This window comes from Gekko japonicus, unplaced genomic scaffold (genome assembly GCF_001447785.1).
Source record: "Gekko japonicus isolate JY-2015 unplaced genomic scaffold, Gekko_japonicus_V1.1 scaffold344, whole genome shotgun sequence".
In the NCBI taxonomy this organism is placed as follows: Eukaryota; Metazoa; Chordata; class Lepidosauria; order Squamata; family Gekkonidae; genus Gekko; species Gekko japonicus.
Genome location: NW_015174284.1, coordinates 1,096,172 through 1,116,711, shown reverse-complemented (window position 1 = coordinate 1,116,711; position 20,540 = coordinate 1,096,172). Strand labels below are relative to the sequence as shown.

Below are 20,540 nucleotides of genomic sequence, written 5' to 3'. Positions count from 1 at the left end.
AAAAGGTCACCAGGGAACAACACCCAATAACAGTTTGTTCTTATCTCTGCTACTTCAATCAACGCCTTGTCTGATAAGGGGTTTCTGGCTTAATGGGAGCAACTCTGGAGGCAGCTGCAGTCCTTTGGGGGAAACTAATGGCCAACCTGCAGAAGATACCGGAAAACCTGGATGGGACCTGCAGTGCCCTTTTCCTTTGCAACTTAGATCAGGACCACAGGCGTTACCTCCCTTCCCTCCTACATTTTACCTCTCCTGCCCAGATTTGTCATTTGCCCCACTGGGGCAAATGCCAGCTCTGGCAGGCTTGTATGAGGTCAGAAAAATGGTACTGGCGGAAGATTTAAAACTCTCTTTCCCATGCAGGTACTAATTACTTTTTTAAAAAAAGTAAAGAAAATCAAGCTAGAGATACAGTCATGGGTCTTTTCTGGTTTGGCTGTTGCAAAGCCGCTGTCTTTGGTCTGTATGATGCTCACCATGATGTTGGGGCTTCCCAGACATGTGCTACGATAACTTAGTTATCTCCTCAATGTGCTTTGCTTGCCTGCATAGTGGGGATCATAATGCAAGCCCCAAACGGGAGGCTTAATTGTCTCCCCCTGACTGGTCCTGCCAGGGGTTGCTTCAACTTCCTACCACAGAGTTTCTCCTACCTTGTTGGTAAGTGAGTGCAGAACTCCCTTTCCCCACATGAAATACTTCCTGTGCCCCAACACTATGGCAAGCTGCCTCTGCTGATAATTTTTACTGATGGCAAGGAAGAGGAAGTGATTGAACAAACCAGATTGTTCAGCAGACGGAGCAGAGTGACAGAGGAAGAAACTGAATGTGCAACAGCCCTGAGGATTTGGGGTCCCGATCACCAGCTCTTGACTGTTGTTAAGGGGCACGGAAGAAGTGCCACCCAACCAACACATTTCCCTTGATGCCAACAAATCCCCCGTAACAAAGTCTGACTCACTGGGGGGGGGGGGGGGCCACTGGAAAAAAAAGAAGTTACTCAGAAGTGCTCAGATCAGCTCTAGCTCCCATTTCCATCCCCAAGCAGTGGCTTCCCAGGACTTCTCCTCGGCTCTTAAAGGAGTATTTATCTACAGTGGCCTTTCCAAAGCAGATGTCACTCACGCCTGACTCTCTTATAAAGAAGTGGCAGAAAGATGTTCTGCTTCAACAAATCTGAAGAGCAGTGAGACGTGTGGGAGGGCGGGTGCTTCAAGGCTTGAAAATAGTTCAGAAAGACCTGACCTCTGAAAACATAGCATCTGCCCTTCCCAAACAACAAAAAAGCTTCAGCTGTCTGAGCTGGAAACCCCAGGCACAACGATGGTGGTTTTGGAAATCTGGTCTGGATAGCTTCGCCTCTGAAGTGAGCGGCCTGTTTGGTCTCTCCCTGTCAGATAACCCCAGGGAGTCACTTCCTGCTTGAACTTTCCTCCGGGCAGGACTGTTGCCAAGACACAAGCAAACAGGGGCAGGCATCAGTTTGGGGCCAAGACAGTCAATGGTTATAACAGTGTACGAAAGACTGTACAGATCCCTTGAGCACCTCCAGATGTTTCCCAAAGGTGATCGAGGCCTTGGATCATCTCCGGCTGGAGCTTCTAGGATACCAGAAACAAGGTCCCATGGCCACCTCGACTCTCATGCAGCTGTTTTGAAAGAGGTCAAACTTCCACTTCTTCTCTGGCTCTCTGCAGCATTGGTCAGTTCCAGGCTGTGACCAGGCAGGAGCACAGAGATCCAGCTGATGCGCACTGGTGTCCAAACACGTACAAAGAAGGCCTGTGTGCCAAACCCCTGGCTGGCATGTACACGTCACTGTGTACCTGGAATGAGTTTGGGTGGCCTCTGGTCTGCCCCCTGGGAGAGGGGCAAGAGTGGGAGAAAAGGGGGACAGATGAAGGTAAGGGATAGACGTTGTGACCCCATCACTTTCATGAGTTTTGTTTTTAGTATATTTCTTTTCCTTCCTCCCTTTTGCTCTTACTCATTGTCTGGGTGCAAAATGCATGTCTGGCATGAACCCAAAACAAACACTTGCTTGCGGGCACCTGGCAAGGTGCTATCTGGTCTCCAGGGATTCCAAGTATTCCAGGGCTAAGTCATAGCAGAAGTGGTACTGTTCCTTTAAGGGAAGAGGAGGGGTGGGGAGAGAAAGAGACAGACAGAGAATGCGTCAAAAGCATATTCTGCACAGAAAGAAAAAGACAGTCCTGCTCTACAATGGGGCAAGGTAAGGCAGTGGCCTGAGGTGGTAACCTGCCCCCCCCTCGCCTTCAACCCTGGTGACATTTTCCCCCCCTCCCATCCTGACACTCAGCTCCCATTTAGGAGCTGAAGCAGCTGAGTTTTCTTCTCCCTTCGTTCTCCAGATGTCTTCAAAGGCTGCTCAGCTTTTTGAACTATCATATGAGTCAATGTTTGGGAAGTTTCATTTTCCAGTCATATTTTGAAGCTACTTTACACTGCATCAGACCATTGGTCCATCAAGGTCAGTAGTGTCTACTTAGACTGGCAGTGGCTCTCAGGCACATGGCGCTCGCTGGTGCCTGGGTGGCAGTGAAGTTGGTGAGACCTCCGCTCAAAACCTTGGAGAGCCACTGCCAGTCAGAGCAGGCAATACTGAACTAGAGCAATGCAATGGTTTGATTCATTAAAAGGCAGTTTTGAGATCAGCTTTGAGGGAGCTTGAAAGAATGAGATAGGAAGTCAGCATTCCTGGCTCCCTGGTGGTCTCGCCTGTTGCTAAGGAAACCAGAAAACAAGGATGTGCAAGGCCTTTTCTTCCTTCCCACCAAACACCAATGGAAAGCCTCTAAATCCCATGAAACTGAGCTGGGGAGAAATATATGAACAGCATAGTAAGAGTTGATGTTGTAGCTGCTGGGTAGGCTTTTTATTCCTGCCAAATGCTCAGTAAAGCACTCAAGTTTTGTTTTTGTCTCTGTTTTTCCCTGAGCATATGATGGGAAAATTCGAAAGAAACAACCCAAATTTGACCAGGAGAAGTTTGGTGCATGCATAGAGGGAGGGATTATTTGTACTTCAACAGCATAATCCCTCTTTCTCTGCGACAGCCTTGGACAGAAAAGGGGGGGGGGAGAATGAAACCAACCCAAAAAACCACTAACGGTTAAGAATGGCTGTAGTGCTTTGATCTTCAATTATCCCTGAGGTAACAGCTCGCCGTGTTTGTATATGAGTCCAAAGCAAATTTCAGAACGAAAATCGCTCCGCACGAAGAAATAAATAACAAACATTCATGAAAAGTGTAACGATATGAGCTTATGTTTGTATTTCTGTATAGTGGTGATGCTGCTTATGTGTGTCTCTAGCATGAATACCTATGCAATATGTATTCAGGGATTGCTGTATGTTGTGTGTTGCTTTGTTCTGCATCTCATGCTTGCCTAGAAATAGGCTGGCCTGGGCCTGCCGTTGCACATACGGACCATGTGCGTCCCTGGAATGTATCCCATGACTCTTTGGGATGGAGAAGACACCGCGCCATTGCACCCACTTGGAGAGCTGTGGAAAATCCCCAGCGAACCCCGGCATTCTTGGAATGGAAAGAGCAAGTGACCCTACTCCCTTAATCTGGTTTGGAGATCTAAAGACAATAGCGTTTATGGCTTTGGAGCAGGAACCAGATCTGCAAATCAAGAGGGTGTCCATGGGAACGGAAGATTCACACCTTGCCAAAAGGCACCTTTGATGTAGGAGTAGGATCTGCATATTGCCACCACCCCTTAGGAGAGCGTCATCCCCTTCGTCATCCCCTCGTCACCCCCTCTTCATCCAGTAGTGATAGTTTAGAGGACGGGTTTGATAGTTTATGGCTGGATAGCACATGCCCCAAAAAGAGTTTATTTAAGGAGAAACTCTCCTTTGTCTCTCTGGTTAACCCACCCTTCCCATAGCAGTGCACTAAGGTGCTACAAGTGACTCTACTACTTAAGTTCTCCGGAGTCGCGACCCAGAGAGCTCACACGTGGTTTGGCTGGTCCTACCTGTGTGCCTTGGAGTTCACAAGCTGCTGCATTTCGGCTGCCCAGCGTTCCAAGGAGGAGAGTTCTTCCTCAGCTGGACCTCAGATGAGTATAGCCGTGCCCCATTGTGTCATCCCCATTTTGATGCTTTTGTTATTTTCTATGCTGTAATTGTTCTAATGTACTATTGTAACTAAGGAGCTTGTATGAATTTGTGTGATTCCGATTTTGTATGCCTGATGAAAAACCTTTAGTAAAGACAACATTTATTTAAGGACTAGCGTGTTGTCTCACTTCCTGGGATATAGCCGAGCGTCTCATTCGCCATCCGACCTCTGTATAGACTGGTATAGAACTTACGCACAGCCACAAACACCCAATTTTCCTTGGTAGATAACTTGGATTGGGTCTCCAGGAATTTCCTGGAGAAGTTGGCATAACAAAAGCCAGAGAGCAAAAGGATGCTTTCACTGTTGGGATATTTGCGCAGGGAATTCGAAAGGCAGGGTGGGGAGATGGGGAAAAGGTTTAAGCACCAGCATTGGGGAAACACAAGATAGGCTAGGAATTAGATGGAAAAAACTGTGTTTTGACAGAATGGTTTCTGAAACAGGGAGTTGTGGGGGGCAGATTATTGATTGTGGGTACAAGGCACTGCATGCAGGGTGAGGGAACAGAATCAGAGACGCTACCCTTGGCCATGCAAATTTACCACAAGCACATACAGCATTTACACGTGTGCAAACTGCACACTCATAGGGTTGGATCCAGACTAAATTTCCTGCTCACATCAGGCACTTTTTTCCCAGTGGAACAGAACAATCCTGCCTCCTCCCCTCCCTGTTCTCCCCCAAATGCTGCTCTGGGGGGCGAGGGAGTGGACCCTCAGGAACAACACGAGAGGCAAACTGAGAATCTGCAGTAGGAAGAAGAAATTAGTAGAAATCACTCTACTCCTTCTGTTGGTGGAAAATGTAGCCTGGATCCAACCTCCCAGACTCCCTTCCCAGGATAAGAAATGCAGCCCGTGTGTGTACACGGTTTCTATGCGCTATGTCCCACATTGATAGACGGCAAGAAACATGCTTGGTCATGGTTTGGGTGGGGCTAGCACACTACATCCTGCCCACCCCAGTGCTTCTGTAAAGGGCTACAGTCTCATTGACTTCTGCAGTGTAGCTGTTAGCTGGACTCTCCTGTTCATATGACACATTAAATTTTCTTCCATGATGATTTAAAAAAGAAATCCCCACCAGCAATACCACATGCACAAATTCAGCTGGTGGCTCTGCTTTATGAAGGGGGACAATGCAGAGGGAGAGGGTGCATTAAACCCTTTCCTCTTTTGCCCTTACCCCACTGTAATATGACATCCCCAAGCTGCCTTTATTCTTGGCTATGGGAAATTTGCAGGCACCCATATTTGTGCCCCCCCCCCAATGGGAACCTGTCAGGGAAGAAACAGTCAAAGAGACCCCCTGCCTCTGAGCTGTTCTTCCCTTTCAAAAAAGCAGACTCAGTGGCCATGTTTGACAAAAAAAAAAAAAGCTAAAAAAACGATCACAGAAGAAAACATCAAGGCTTGGATGCAGAGCAAAATGTCTTTTTCTACTATAGCTCTTGTGCATCCGGGAACAAAAGAAAAAGATGGTGGTAGTCGCTTGTGCTACGTTAAACCTATTGCAGTCCACATGTGCCTCCGCTTGCATAAGATCTTGTGCAACCAGCATCTGGGCACTTGAGAAGAAAGTGCTAGGTATGGCACAAGATCTTGCGCAAATGGAATGACACTGTCCACTTATGTTTCTGCTTTCATGTCGATAGATCCAAGTCGGTACATTGTATAAGCATCAGAAACAACATTTTGCTTCAGCTGGCTGTGGGGGGTGAGATTACAGAGTGCTCATTTTGCATTTATTCTTACCTTGCAACTTAAATGAGAAGTCATCCGACTCAATGCCAGGGACTGCATTCCCTTTTTTATTGCTTTCTCTTAATTCTCTCCCCCCCCCAACTTCTTCCAATTGTGATTTAATTCCTAATGCAATCAAAACCTCCCAGAAAATAATTTCATTTTGTCAAATTAGAGGATTGATAATCCAGGCATTGCTAATGTCATATTTTCCCCCACTCCGGTCCTGACGTTTTTATATGAGCATTTTATTTATATCCCTAAACCTTTTTATTCTGCCTTTTTCATACAGATGTTTCAGGCAATTAGAATACTCTACCAGCAAAGTTGTATGGCTGTTAGAAATAAGTGCCAACTCATACAATACCAAGTGCTTGTGGCTGCCACAAGCACTTTGTATCGGGCGTGCAGTGGCGGTTCTGTGCCTCCGGGAAGCACATGAGCCCAGTTCTGACTGCATCCACAGCATCAGAGGAGAAAAGGCTTTAGACTCCTTCCCCCTCTTTCCCCCGGCCTGGTACCATTTTCACATCCTGAAACAGGCCCAGGGAGTAGGAGTCGTCATTTGCTGTCCTGAGAAACTGACATGTACCCATTGTTACACCTAAGCTTCCCATTGGAAGATATGGAGGTTCCCGAGGCCAGTTTAGGAAAGAAAAATAGTGTGGGATGGCTGAAACCTAGGGCTGCCAGCTCTGGTTTGGGAAATTCCTGGAGGCTGGGGGGGGGGGCAGTGGTGGAGTTTGGGGAGGGGATCGCAGCAGGGATGTAATGCCACAGAGAAGTAATTTCCTCCAAGGGATCAGTTATAATTCTGGGAGAACTCCAAGTCCTACCTGGAGACTGGCAATCCTGCTGAAGGCACCTCCTGGCATGCTGTAGTCACATTAAGTATTGTTCCTGCATGCTTCTGGGAGACACACAAATCCCATCTTACATCTGGTAAAAAGTCTTTGTGGGGACTTTCTTGGGAAAGGTCATGCTTCGTGTGCCAGATATTCTGCACCTATGCAATGGGATGCGTGGAAAAATTCCCTCGGGTGCCTTAATTTTATGCCAGCTCCCACAATTATTTGTAACTACTCGCCAAGAGTTTAACAGCATGGGAAGAAGGAATAGGTTTGCTAGCCACTTACAAAAGTCTCAACCATATTTGGCTTGTAGTTTCGGAGGGTTTTTGCAGCAAAGAAAACGTCCACCATCTTGTGGCACTTGATCATCTCCAGAATCATGGTGCAGGCGCAGAAAGTGCCACTCCGTCCACCCCCATTCCTGGCAGGGAAAAACAAAAGAATAGTATGGAGACATTCAGTATGAAAAGCAGTCCAATAGGAATAGCATAATGGAGAGTGAGCCTCGGGTATTGTTAGAGTTCTGGACAAGGAGAAATGCCCCCTTCTGCCATGAAGCTTGCAAGGCAATACCCAGGGGCATTCACTGTCAATATGAACTACCTTAGAGGGTTGTCATGAAGATAAAAGTGGGAGGAGAGAACCTTGTATGTGGCGCTGAACTCCTTGGAAGAGTGTCTATCTAAGAATGTGCTAGGGAGATCGAGTGTTAACTTCCCATTTAAATGGGCGGTCAGGCCACTGGAAGGGCACAGCTCCTGGTTTAGAATTCTGGGTTGTGAAGTAAGAAACATCCCAAACCATGTTGAAGTGCCAGATCTGGAATAAATGTCATCAAGTTGCAACCAACTAATGGTGAGCCCAGCAAAGGACTTTCAAGGCAAGTGAGAAGCAGAGGTGGTTTGCCATTGTCTTACTCCACAGAGTCTTCATTCATGGTGTCCCTTCCAAGTATCAGCCCAGCTTAGTTCCAAGATCTGACGAGACTGGGTTATACCATGATGCCTTCCCTCCCAGATTTAAGATACCACAAATAATATAGTTTATAACAAAGCAGGATGTTATCAGTCTCAGCATGGTGCACAAGGGACAGGAAAGAGAAGCATGCGATCCAGAGGATTTACTGGCTTGCCCTCATCACGAACAGACAATCATTTATTTGTGATGTCTAAATGAGGCCAACGTCTATGAAAAGCATATAATCAGGGCCTCCAAAATCAATGGAACTTCATTGTGTGTCTTGAACAGTGGGTCAAAATTTGTAACGACCGCAGGCTGCATTTCTATTTTTCTGGTGTTTGATAACGCTGACCTGTGGCTTATACCGAAATAAACAGACATGTGTAGAAGCAGTTAAAATGGAAAATCTTTCTTTACCTCCCCCAAGTACAGACATACCACGCAGCAAGTTCTTCAGGGCATGGATTCCCATCATGGTTAATAAATCTTTTACACTTTGCTATAACTGTATTAGCGAGACGCACACGAGATTGGTGTTTGCAAGCCAGTAGCAACCCCTATTTTCCTTTTTCCAGCTCCTTGCCTCTGTACCCACTGGAGAGCTCTGCATTTTGTGAATGACTCTGCCAAATTATCCTTAGGCTAATGAAGACGGGCAAGACTGTAATTCATTTTTGATTAAAAGCTCGCTGGGTGCCCCCTGTCAGTTTGGAAACATGACTCTTTATTTATTTATTTGCTGCCATTTCTTTTCTTTCAAGCCAAAAAAACCCTGGCTCCTGAATTGGCCAATGGTAATTAAAAACCAATGCAAATATTAATTAAAATAAAACAAAGAAGCTGCTCAGGGAGGGCATCAGAGAGCATAGTTGCCGTCCCCCCCCCCAGCATCAGGGATGGCAGTCATTTGCCTAGGAACTGAGGACGATCTTAACTAGAGTTGGATCAATGCACAATGGAAGGGTAACTAGCTGATCTCTCTTCTCTCTCTCCCACCTGCACTTCAATGCTTTACCCCCCCCCACCAGAGGTGTTTCCTTTAAAAAACACTAGCTATTGCATACACCTGCCAACAGATTCTAATGCCATACATTGTTTTAAAAAAATGGAAATCTCCCAGGTTTGTGGCTAAGAACATAGAGAAAACACACTGGAATGTCTGTAGGATCTCTTTTGGAAACACTGAGCTTTGAAACAGATATAGCCTGTTGAAATATCAGAGCAGGGTCTTCTGCAGGTGCCAACCTGAAAATGGGCAAAATCCTCCACTGCCCATAAAGGTGACTTCTCCGTTGTGCCCCCTCCCCCCTTTGCAGGACTGCCTGCTTGAGGAGGACAGGAAGGCTCCCACTCTCTTGACTTTCCCCCAACTATCCAAAAAAAACAGGTTGCTTACCAGTCACTGGTGATCTTCGAGTGGTCATCTGTGCATTCACACTTATGGGATCTAGTGCGCACGCGCTGGATCAATCGGTGCTGTAGCAAGCTCTTTTCAACGGATTTTCACGCCCAGCCCCTCCAGGCATGCGCAGGAACCCCACCGCGCATGCCCAAAGCGGTGGGCGCGGACATCCCGCCAGTTCCTTCAAAGTACTGCTGCAAGTCAACCCCCACGCAAAAAGTGTAGAAGCTGACAGCAGCAGAGAAGGAGGGCGGGTGGTGTGAATGCACAGATGACCACTCGAAGATCACCAGTTACTGGTAAGCAACCTGTTTATCTTCGACATGGTCTCTGTGCTTCACACCCATGGGAGATTAGCGAGCAGTAGCCTACCTGGAGGTGGGTGCTGGCAGGTCTTCTACTGCGTAGCCGAAAACAGAATGTGACATCCCATGTTGGTACCGGTGTTCGTACAGACGTCTAGGGTGTAGTGCCTGATGAAGGTGTTAGGCGTGGCCCACGTAGCGGCTTTACAAATGTCTGGCAGTGGCACTCCTTGGAGGAAGGCAGTGGAGGTCGCAACAACCCTGGTGGAATGAGCCTTGATAGGGCCAGGTAATGGCTGCTTGGCTAGTAGGTAACAGAGTTGGATCAAACCTACAATCCACTTTGACAGGCGTTGTGCCGTGATGCGACTGCCTAGGCGTGCCGAAGCGTACAAGACAAATAACTGTGGGTCTCGTCTAGTCGGACGTGTTCTCTGCAGATAGAACAAGAGAGCCTGCTTGACATCCAGAGTGTGTAGTAGTCTATCTTCCACTGACGTAGGGTTTGGAAAGAAGTCAGGTAGGAAGACCTCCGCCTGCAGGTGAAACTCCGAAACCACCTTCGGCAGGAAGGAGATAATACGGGACGAGGCGGACTCCGTCTGGCAGAAACGACAGGAAGGGTGTGTTGTGCCGGAAAGCCAGTATCTCTCCCACTCACCTAGCAGAGGTGATGGCAACTAAAAAAGCCGTTTTCCATGCTAGAAGTTTGAGTTCGCACGTTGCGAGTGGTTCAAAGGGTTTCCTCATGAGTTGTCAGAGGACTAGAGGAAGGTCCCAGGGAGCGACTGGAGATTTGACAGGAGGGTACAGGTGTAGTAAACCTTTCAAAAACCATTTCGAAACTGGATGTGAAAACAAAGTACATCCTTCAACTGGAACATGGTAGGCCGATAACGCGGCCAAATAAACTTTTAACGACAAATGGGAAAGTCCCGAGTCAGCCAAGGAGAAGAGAAAACGAAAGACTGCATCGAGGCCAACCAAGGTGGCCCGAGTGGCGTCAATGCCCAAAAATGAAGAGAATCTTCTCCATTTATAGTCATAGGACTTCCGTGTGGTTGGCTTTCTGGAATTCAGGAGGATGTTAACTACACAGGAGGAGAAGCCTGTGGTGTTATGTGCCATGCTGTCAGTTTCAACTGTGGAATGTTGTGATGTAGGATGGGGGAGTCTGAGAAGGTCCGGAGTTGGGGGAAACTGATGGTACATCCCCTGTGATAACTCGAGGACCGTTGAAAACCAAAGTTGTCTTGGTTACCATAGTGTTATTAGGATACAGTCCGCATTGTCCTTGAGTATTTTGCAGATCACTCTCAGAAGTAGAGTCAAGGGGAGGAACAGATAAAGGCGTCCTGATGGCCGTCTCCCAGCGAGTGAGGGTCTTTGCCTCCACGACTGCAGAATAGGTGACACTTTTTGTTGTTCCTGTCTGCAAACACATCGACTTGGGGAGTTCCCCACTTGTGGAAGAGTGGGAGGAGGTATTTTGGGTTCATCCCCCACTCATGCAGGCTGAGTCTGGCTCGACTTAGATGGTCTGCCTGCACGTTCATGTGGCCCAGAATGTGAGTGGCCACAAGGAATATGCTGTTGGTGATGCAAAACTCCCACAGTTGGATGGCAAGGTTGCAGAGTCGTTGGGAAACCGTGCCTCCCTGTCTGTTGACATATGACAGTGCTGTGGTGTTGTCCGTGAGGACAATGACACATTTTCCCTTGAGGAGAGGGAGGAAAGAGGTGACGGCGTGCTTTATAGCCAGGAGTTCGAGGAAGTTTAAGTGTTTTCTCCTCGTCTGTGCGTCCCATTTGTCCCCAATAGACAGCCCCATGGAGTGTGCACCCCATCCCATCAGGGATGCATCGGTAGTCATGGTGACCTCCGGTGACGGAGGGTGAAAGGGTGCTCCCTGTAAAATATTTGAAGGGATAGTCCACCAAAGTAAAGAGTCCTGTATACTGGGGAGAGGGGATAGGACGACAGTGTGTGCGGTTTTTGACATGTTGTAGTTGTGGAGAAACCAAAGTTGTAAGGGGCACATTTTGAGCCTGGCAAAGACGAGAACCGACGTAGTTGCTGCCATTAGACCGAGCAGTCTCTGAATCTGGAAAGCGGTGACGGAAGGTTGGGAGCGGACGAGTGTGGTGAGGGAGATGATATCTGCTGCCCTGTCGCTGGGCAGGTAAGCCATGCATGCCTGTAAATCCAGTATCGCACCGATGTATTGTATGTGCTGGACTGGACACAAGTGGGGATGGAAGGGGTGTATAGTGATGTGGAAATACACGTCTTGGAGGTCGAGGGTGGCCATCCAGACGTGTCTGCGCAAGAGTGGCATAATCTGTTGAAGTGACACCATGCGGAAGTGGTGGTATATCATGAAGCGGTTCAACTCCCTTAGATCTAATATGGGTCAAACACCTCCGTCCCTCTTCGGGACTGTGAAGTATCGGGAATAAAATCCCGTCCCCTGGAGGTGTGGTGGTAGGAGTTCGATGGCTCCCTTCTGTAGAAGGACGGACACCTCCTCGAGGAGAGGTGGGGAAGGGGGTGTGGAGACGACGACTGATGTATTGGGGTTCTGGATGAATTCGATCTTGTAACCTCAGGTCAAGATGGCAAGCACCCACTCATCCGAGGTGATGTGACGCCAGGTGTGTAGAAAGGGTGACAGACGGATAATTGCTGACTCGGTGACAGGGAAGTCAAAAACTTTGTTTGGGGTTTTTGGACTATTTGCGTGAAGCCTGTTGGCCTGAACCAAATTTCGGATTTTGGAAGGCGGGTTTCTGGCCTCCCGAATATGATCTTGGCCTCCAACGTGTGTCAGGAGACTGATGAGTAGGAGTACGCCTCTGCCAAGATCTTGACCAAGTACGGTGGTGATACTGTTGTCTTCCAGAGGATGAAACTCCTAGAGCCCGGGATGCCTTTATACTTTTGTCTAGCTCTTGGAGAGCAGTATCAGTTGTGGCGTGAAACAATCAAAGGCCATCAAAGGGTAGGTCCTCTACATAGGACCTGGTATCTATTGGAAGGTTAGTACTTCTGAGCCAAGGAATGCCTCCTGAGAGCTATTGCAGAAGACATTTGTCTTGACGATGCCTCAAGGACGTGTTTGGTAGTGTTGAGCTGTTGTTTTGCCAACACCATGCCCTCTTTTTGTATGAGTCTGGCTGCTTGCAGTTTATCGTCTGGGAGGTGACAGAGGAGTTCTGAGAGTCGTTCCCAAAGAGTATACTGGTATCGATTCATACAGGCCAGGTAGTTGGTGGCCTTGACTGCCAATGCTCCAGTGGAATAAAACCGTCTGCCGAAGGCATCTAATTTCTTTCCCTCCTTATCTGAAGGGGCGGAATGTGTCTTTCTGGATTTTGAGCATGACGTAATGACCATAGTGTTAGGTTGAGGATGAGAAAAGAGAAATTCTGCTTCCGTGTCCTGTACCCTATACATGTGGTCCAACTTTCTTGTGGACACAGGAGCTGAAGAGGGTTTCGACTACAGTGATTTTGCTGCCTGGAGGAGAACCAAAGACATAGGTAATGCCAGGGTGGAGGAGACATCGAGCTGACGTCTGATGCTGTTGCTGGACAACAGAGAGACCTAGGGAATGAGCCATTTTTTTCATCAGATCCATATAAGATGTAAGGTTATCTGAAGGAGATATAGGTAAGTTCTCAGAGACATCTTGGTTTGGAGACTTATGGTCGGGAGAAGTGTGAACCTCAGAAACTTCCGTATCTGAGTCCTCCTGGAGGAAGTCAGAAGATTCTTGGTCCATCTGGTCCTGTGGACAAGTGACTGGCTTAGACTGGACAACAGGGACGACTGGGTCTGGGATGACAGGGTTTGTATTGATAGGAGGGTTGAGTGGACGACTTGGCTCTGAAGCATGGTGGGGCAGACCGACTATAGGTGGACGTGACAGGGAAGCTGAAGGTTTTGACCTTTGTGGAGATCTTGACCGATGAACTGATTGGGTAGAATAGCGGTCCCAATCGGAATAATCAGCAGGCGTTAACCACGGTAGGGATGGTGGATATGCCCCATAGAGGTAACACAGCTGATGTTGGTCCCACGACATCGGAGGTGGAGGGGGTATAAAGACTCTTGGTGATCGACTTCTGGACCATGGACGTCTGGGAGAGCAAGTGGCCGCTTGTCTGCAAGACAGCTCTCTGTAATCTCTAGCGTCAATATCGACCGTATGAGCGTGGAGAGATAGAGGATGGCGCTGCTTGCCAGAAGTCGCGTATCGATGTCGAGGTAGTTCGACGTCGGGAGCTTCCGACACGGTCGACGATAGAGATGGAGATGGGGAATGCTCTGCACCCATCTGGTGACTTAGGAGCTCCACCATTTCGACGTCGGAGTAAGGAGGCTCCGTCTGATGGATGGGGGAATCCAAGACCTGGATGGTCGGTACCAGTGGAGGAGCTTGGGTCGCCGATATCGATACCACCGTTGGAGTGGGAGGCACTACTGGGGCGTTACCCAGTGCAGGCATCGCTTCTTTCCTCTTCTTCGCCACCTTAAGGGACTTGGAGGAGTCCTTCTTAGCGGACTTGTTCTCCACACTTGCCTTAGCCTTCCTTTTTACCGGTGTGGAGGCCGAGGATCGTGCCTTCGACGTCAGGTGCTTCGGTGTCGGACGATCGACATCAGAGGCAGGTCTCGGTGTCGGAGCTGTCGACGTGGACGGCCTCTCTTCCATGGCTGAGGCGGGGGCAAGTGCTAATTCAAGGAGAGCGACCTTAAGGCGCGCAGCGCAGTTTTTCCTTGTTTGGTTGGAGAAACGAGCACAAGCACGACAGGATTCAGGTTTATGTGACTCCCCAAGACAAAGAATACAAAGGGTATGTCTGTCGGGAGAAGCAAGCTTGACTCAGCAACGCTGGCACCTGTTAAAAAATCCCCACTTCTCCATAAGAAGTGGTACAGAGATATCGACGGTTGGGGGGGGGTGGCCCGAAGGCCTGAGGTAAATTCCCCTCAGGCAGAGCTGCAGAGCCTCAGAACAGCGCGAGAGCCCTCCCGGACTTTTACCTTGGGTCTCGGGCCTCAGGTGCCGGGGCGGCGCGGGCTTGGCAGCGCTGGCCGTGGAGGCAGGGGAATGGTGTGGAGGCCTTTTTGGACTGCTTCAGGGCGCTTTCGAGTGGCGGGTGTGGGAACGGCCTGCAGGGCGGTCGGGACTTTGTTTGGCCTGGCTGGTCGTGTGGCGGCCGTCCCGACGGAGCATCTCCACGAGTGCAACTGCTGTAGCTCCAGTGGTGACCGGGCACGGGAAGAGAGAGCTTCGGAGACGTGTTTGCAGCCGATGGTGGTGGGGAGCCTGGGGGGGTTTCTTGCCCCCCTTGGACTGCCCGGGAAAATCTCCCTCAGACTGCTAGGGGAGGAGGACGCCTACAACGAAGGAGGCCAGTTTACAACAACACAGGAGAGCGCAGAACTGTGGAGTGCTCCTAGGGGCTGGCCCTTTAAAGATCAGCTAGTGCCCCTAGTGGGGAGCTGTGGAAGAACACGTCCAAGCTCAAAAGAAGAAGATCTTCACCCAGCAGGGTGCACAGTGTCCCTCTCTTGCCTCCTGTTGGTGGTGGTCTTTAACCATCAGGGTGGACTCTGAGTGTTGAACACCATTGTTGTGTGGATTTTTGTCTGGATGCATGGATGAATGAGTGAGTAAGTAGCCTGCTATTGATGTTGAGGAGAGTGGAGACTGATTGGTTGTAAGTAGAGTGGAATGTTGGGGGTAGGAGTGTTTTAGGTTTTTCTTGTGTTATTGCAGCCAAATATACCATTGTATTGATAAGTGTTTGTATAGCAGAGGGTGGATGTATGGTTGTATGCCAGTGAGGGGGTGCAGCATTTGGGAGACGGTTGATTGGCTGTTACTGGCGGTCTGGAGCTGCAGCGTGGACCGGCCAAAAGGTAGCAATGCCAATACAACAGATTCCGGTGCTCTTTGGGAGGGGAAAGTATAGCGGTAGGTCCAGGCGGTGGAGTATGGGAAGGGTGCTGAGAAACAAAAGAGCTCGGCACCCTTCCAGCCTGCGACTCATCCCAAAGGATGACGGCAGTGGGGCAAGGCCTCTGACATTGGTGTTGTGCAATGCCAGGTCTGTGAATAATAAAACAGCGGTCCTTCGGGACTTTATTATGGAACAACAGGCTGACCTGGCTTGCGTGACCGAGACCTGGGTGCGGGACGGGGAGACTGTAGCTCTCTCCCAGCTTGTCCCACCTGGGTATTCAGTCCTACACCAATCACAGACTAGGGGGCGGGGGGGAGTGGCGATATTTGTACGAGAGGCTTACTTCTTCAGGGCGCTCCCCACGGCAGAGATTGCGGGCGTAGAGTCTGTTGGTCTGGTGCTGGAGGCCGAGGAGAGTTTGGCAATCTGGCTGGTGTACCGGCCACCTAACGCACCGGCCAGTAGTCTGCTGTCCCTGCTGGAGGCCATATCAGGCTGGGCGCTGGAGCACCCTAGGCTTTTAGTCTTGGGTGATTTCAACGTCCATGCCGATGACGTGGCCTCTAGCCGGGCTACGGATCTAGTGACGTCCATGGCATCGCTAGGACTCTCCCAATGGGTATCGACCCCCACGCATCAGGCTGGACACATGCTCGATTTAATCTTCACAACGGGGATTACGGTGGACCGAATTACAGCGAAAGCGGTACCATGGTCAGACCACTTTGCCCTGAAGGCTCGTGCAAATGACCCCGTTTGGGCGGCGAGCGGATTATAGCTCACCCACAGAGCCTGATGGACCCTGGGCAGCTTCAGATGGCTCTGCTGGATCCGATGCCCCCTGGCGGTTCATTGACTGAGCTTGTGGATGACTGGCATAGCCGACTTTCCAAGGCCATCGACGTGATCGCTCTCCGGCGCCTTCTGCGCCCTCGCTCTAAGCTTGCCCCCTGGTATACCCAGGGGTTACGGCTTATGAAACAAGAGCTCAGACAGCTAGAGAGACGGTGGCGCCGAGCTCGCGACGAGGCTACAAGAGCATCTTATAGGACGTTTATGAGATCCTATGAGATGGCAGTCAAGGCTGCGAAGAGAGATTTCTACGCAGCTAGGGTTGCGTCCGCTAGCTCACGCCCAGCCCAATTATTTAGAACGATTCGGTCATTGATGGCTCTGTCACAGGGCAGACAAAATAGTAGGGAATTGGATATTGGCTGTGAGGCTTTTGTGAGCTATTTTGCGGATAAAGTCTTGACGCTCTGCCACGACCTCCCCGCCCTCTGCCAGGCCCTCCCCGCCACAGTTGATACAGTTAGTGAGCTTGAGGCCCCTTGCACGGCTGTGCCGGGCTTAGAGGGCTTTGACCGGCTCAGCCTGGAGGAAGTTGATAGATTGCTTGTATCTGTGCGCCCAACCACTTGCAGCCTTGATCCGTGCCCCTCTTGGCTCATTAAAGCGGCCCATGAGGGGTTTCGAAGTGCCTTGAGGGAGATTGTCAACAAGTCCCTCCTGGCGGGGTGGTTCCCCGAGGAACTCAAGGAAGCGTTGGTCCGCCCCCTTCTGAAAACGCCAACTCTGGACCCGGCTGAATTGGCCAGCTATCGGCTGGTGTCCAATTTGCCCTATTTGGGCAAGTGGATTGAGAGGGCGGTGGCAACTCAGTTAAAGAGCTTTCTAGATGACGCTTCCGTCCTTGATCCATTCCAGTCTGGCTTTCGCCCGGGGTATGGGACGGAGACTGTGTTGGTTGCCCTGACTGACGACCTCCGTAGACCTCTGGACCAAGGCGGTGTGGCGGCGCTGTTGTTGCTAGATCTGTCGGCCGCATTTGATACGGTTGACCACCAGCTGCTGGTCCACCGCCTTGCCGATGTGGGGATCCAGGGGCTCGCCCTTCAATGGCTTGCCTCTTTTCTCCAAGGTTGGGGATAGAGGGTTGTGCTAGGGAAGCAGCAGTCCCGGAGGCACCTGCTTGAATGTGGAGTGCCTCAAGGGGCAGTACTCTCCCCGATGCTATTTAATATATATATGTGCCCCCTCACCCAGATTGTCCGGAGGTATGGACTTGGGTGTCATCAATATGCAGATGACCCCCAGCTCTATCTGATGTTGGGTGGCCAGTCGGACTCCGACCCAGAAGATCTTCAACGGGCTCTACAGGCCGTGGCTGGGTGGCTCAGGCTGAGCCAGCTGAAGTTGAACCCGGCGAAGACGGAGGTCCTGTGCCTGGGTCGGGGTGGTATGGGATTGGGGCTCCCACTCCTGGCCTTCGATGGGCCTCCTCTAGTGCCAGCTTCGGAGGTTAGGACTAGGTGCTCCTGGACCCCACCTTAACGATGGAGGCCCAGGCAGCGGCCACCGCTAGAGCAGCCTTTTATCATCTTCGGCTAGTGCGGCAGTTGGTCCCGTTCCTTAGCCGTGACGATCTGGCCACAGTGATCCATGCGACGGTCACCTCGAGGCTAGACTACTGTAACACTCTCTACATGGGGCTGCCTTTGTCACAAATTCAGAGGCTGCAGCTGGTGCAGAATGCGGCGGCCAGGTTGTTGGTGGGTGACCCTAAATGGGAACACTTCCAACCCGTGCTGAAGGTGCTGCACTGGCTGCCTATAGCGTACTGGATTCGCTTCAAAGTGCTGGTGCTTACTTTTAAAGCCCTACATGGCCAGGGTCTGACATACCTGAGGGACCGCCTTTCCCCATATAGGCCCCAAAGAGCCCTTCAGTCGGGGTCACAGCACCGTTTAGTGACCCCGGGCCCTAAAGAGGCCAGGCTAGCTACCACGAGGGCCCGGTCCTTTTCGGTGGCGGCCCCTATCTGGTGGAATGAGCTCCCGGAAGAGATCAGGGCTCTGCGGGACCTTTTACAGTTCTGCAGAGCCTGCAAGACGGAGCTCTTCCACCAGGATTGTGAGTAGGGGCCGCCGCCGCCACTACCACCACTGCATAACTGTGGAGCAGGCTGATGAGTAATTGGAACATCATGACTCATGGCGTCCCCCTTCTGACTTTTGACCTCTGACCTCCTCCTGATATGCAATGGAGAGTGCGCAATTTTAGTCCTTCATGTATCCTGTGAGTTGTCAATGTTTTTAGCATCTGTGTTTTAATTTATCGGTTTTATAGCACGTTGTGCCTTGTAAGCCGCCCTGAGCCTGCGTGCGGGGAGGGCGGGATAAAAATGGAAATAAATAAATAAATAAATAAATAATAAAAATGAAGTCTTTTTTTACAATTTTTTGAAGAACGAAGAACAAAACAAGCAAAAGGATGAAGTATCAGAGGTTTTAGAAGAAGCTATCAGCGAACCGATCAGACCGTCGGAGAAAGAGGTATTTCCAACGCGGTGGTAGGAAAGGAACTGGCGGGATGTCCACGCCCATCCCTCTGGGCATGCGCGGTGGGGTTCCTGCGCATGCCTGGAGGGACTGGGCGCGAAAATCCATTGAAAAGAGCACCGATCGTTTCAGCGCGTGCACACTAGATCCCATGGGTGTGAAGCACAGAGACCACGTCGAAGATCTGAATTATTCAAGTGGGCTTTTCTATGCAGGCAATAGATACGTAGTGTGCTAAAAAATTATTAGGGACTGTGGTCTTTACGGCTGTGTCTAGCTTGCTGAAACTAGGACCCTACTATGGAATTTTTCATCATTTAATGTGTCAAGTTAATACTTATGTTTTGCTTCAGTTCTGTTTTTAACCTTCTGGTTGGTTCTACAACCCTAATCCTGTTAGTCCAAGTGAGAAAGATAGACTATTAATAATGTAAATAAATAAAAATGAATGAATGAATGAATAAATAAATAAATAAATAAATAAATAATATTGTCTGAGATTAGGGCAGATTTTATTCTTGTTTTGGAACTCTAAGGCAGCAACCCACAACATTTCTTGTTTTTTCAAACAATGGTTGTTCATGCTGCAAATGATGCTAAACTAGATGATGCTAGATGAAGAAAGCTGGGACTCAAACCACAGCATGACTGCCAACAGAAGATGGACAAAGAGACAAGCCTGGCTCTGCTTTCTTCCTCCTCTTTTTCTCTCAGTGCTAGACAAGACTCGATTTCCTAATCGAGATATGAGTTCAGTTTCCCTCCCTCTCCTGCATTTTCCTCCATAGGTGATCACATTCGCTCTCCCTCTGTCCCGGTAGCAACCGGGCCCTCCCTGGGACCCTCCCGGGGCTGCCGGGAGGGAAGAGTCCGCACGCCGCAAGTATCCCTCCCCCTCTTCCCCCGCTACTTACTACCTCTGTGGGGAAGGCGGCGGCGACTGACGGAGCTGGAGGACAGTCGCCGAAGGCAAAGTCCACCGAGAGGCGCTGCGAAGAGGGAACGGGCAAGCGTACCAGCGGCGGCCCGCCCTCAACAACAAGAGTCCGGGAAACTTTCGCCAGGGTGCGTGCCGTCCGCCGTCCGTCCGGGGAGCCGGAGGACGGAGGGGCGGAGCTGGAAGCCTCGGCGTCAACTCTTTTACAAGGGGGTGTGGCCGGGGTGGTGGGAGTGCCGGGAACGAAGGGGGAAATAAAAAGGAGGGCTGAGTGAGCCGAGGAGGAGGCGCTGGGCTGGCTGCAGCTGCGGCCTTACTGCTAAAAACTAGAGAGAAGTCAGACGAGGTGGCAGTAGTAAAGCAGCCAGATCCAGGATGGACTAAGAGGGTGGTGCAACCCTCTGCTTGTTCCATTTCTGAGGCAAGCTCCCTTCCAAAGAGAGGTTTCCCGCTTCCTTCCCCAGCACCCCCAGCAGCCCGGCGGGGCTTTGTGCTGGGGTAGCTTGATTGAAAATATGACGACGGGCGGCAGCCCAGGGCGAGAGACGAAGCACGGTCACACCCTCCTGTCTGTGCATTCCAACACCCATTTACAGACAAGGCTCTGATTGTCCAAACAACATTCAGAAAATTGTAACTAAGGCCTTTTGTAGAATTCTCTTTATATTTATTTGAATAAGGCTTCTTTACCGAACAGCTCATTACACGTGTTAAGTACGGGCAAGTTGCTTCCAACTTATGGTGACCCTAAGAATTAATGGCCTCAAAAGGTTCTATCCTTAACAGCCTTGCTCAGGTCTTGCAAAATGAGGACTGTGGCTTCCTTGATTGAGTCCATCCATCTCATATCAAGTCTTCCTCTTT

The 20,540-nt window shown here is 50.0% G+C and overlaps 1 protein-coding gene across 1 annotated transcript in view; it reads right to left on the bottom strand.

Annotated features, from left to right (window-relative positions):
- Positions 1-1,804: 1,804 nt before the first annotated feature.
- The window catches only part of PTPRU (protein tyrosine phosphatase, receptor type U), a 563,689-nt gene continuing 544,953 nt past the window's right edge, over positions 1,805-20,540 (bottom strand). The window contains exons 30-31 of the mRNA XM_015423947.1: positions 7,041-7,176; positions 1,805-2,128 (exon numbers count right to left, since the gene is read on the bottom strand). Of these exons, the coding sequence (XP_015279433.1) occupies positions 2,066-2,128; positions 7,041-7,176 (199 nt within the window). The 3' untranslated portion in view covers positions 1,805-2,065. The remainder of the gene's footprint in view (positions 2,129-7,040; positions 7,177-20,540) is intronic.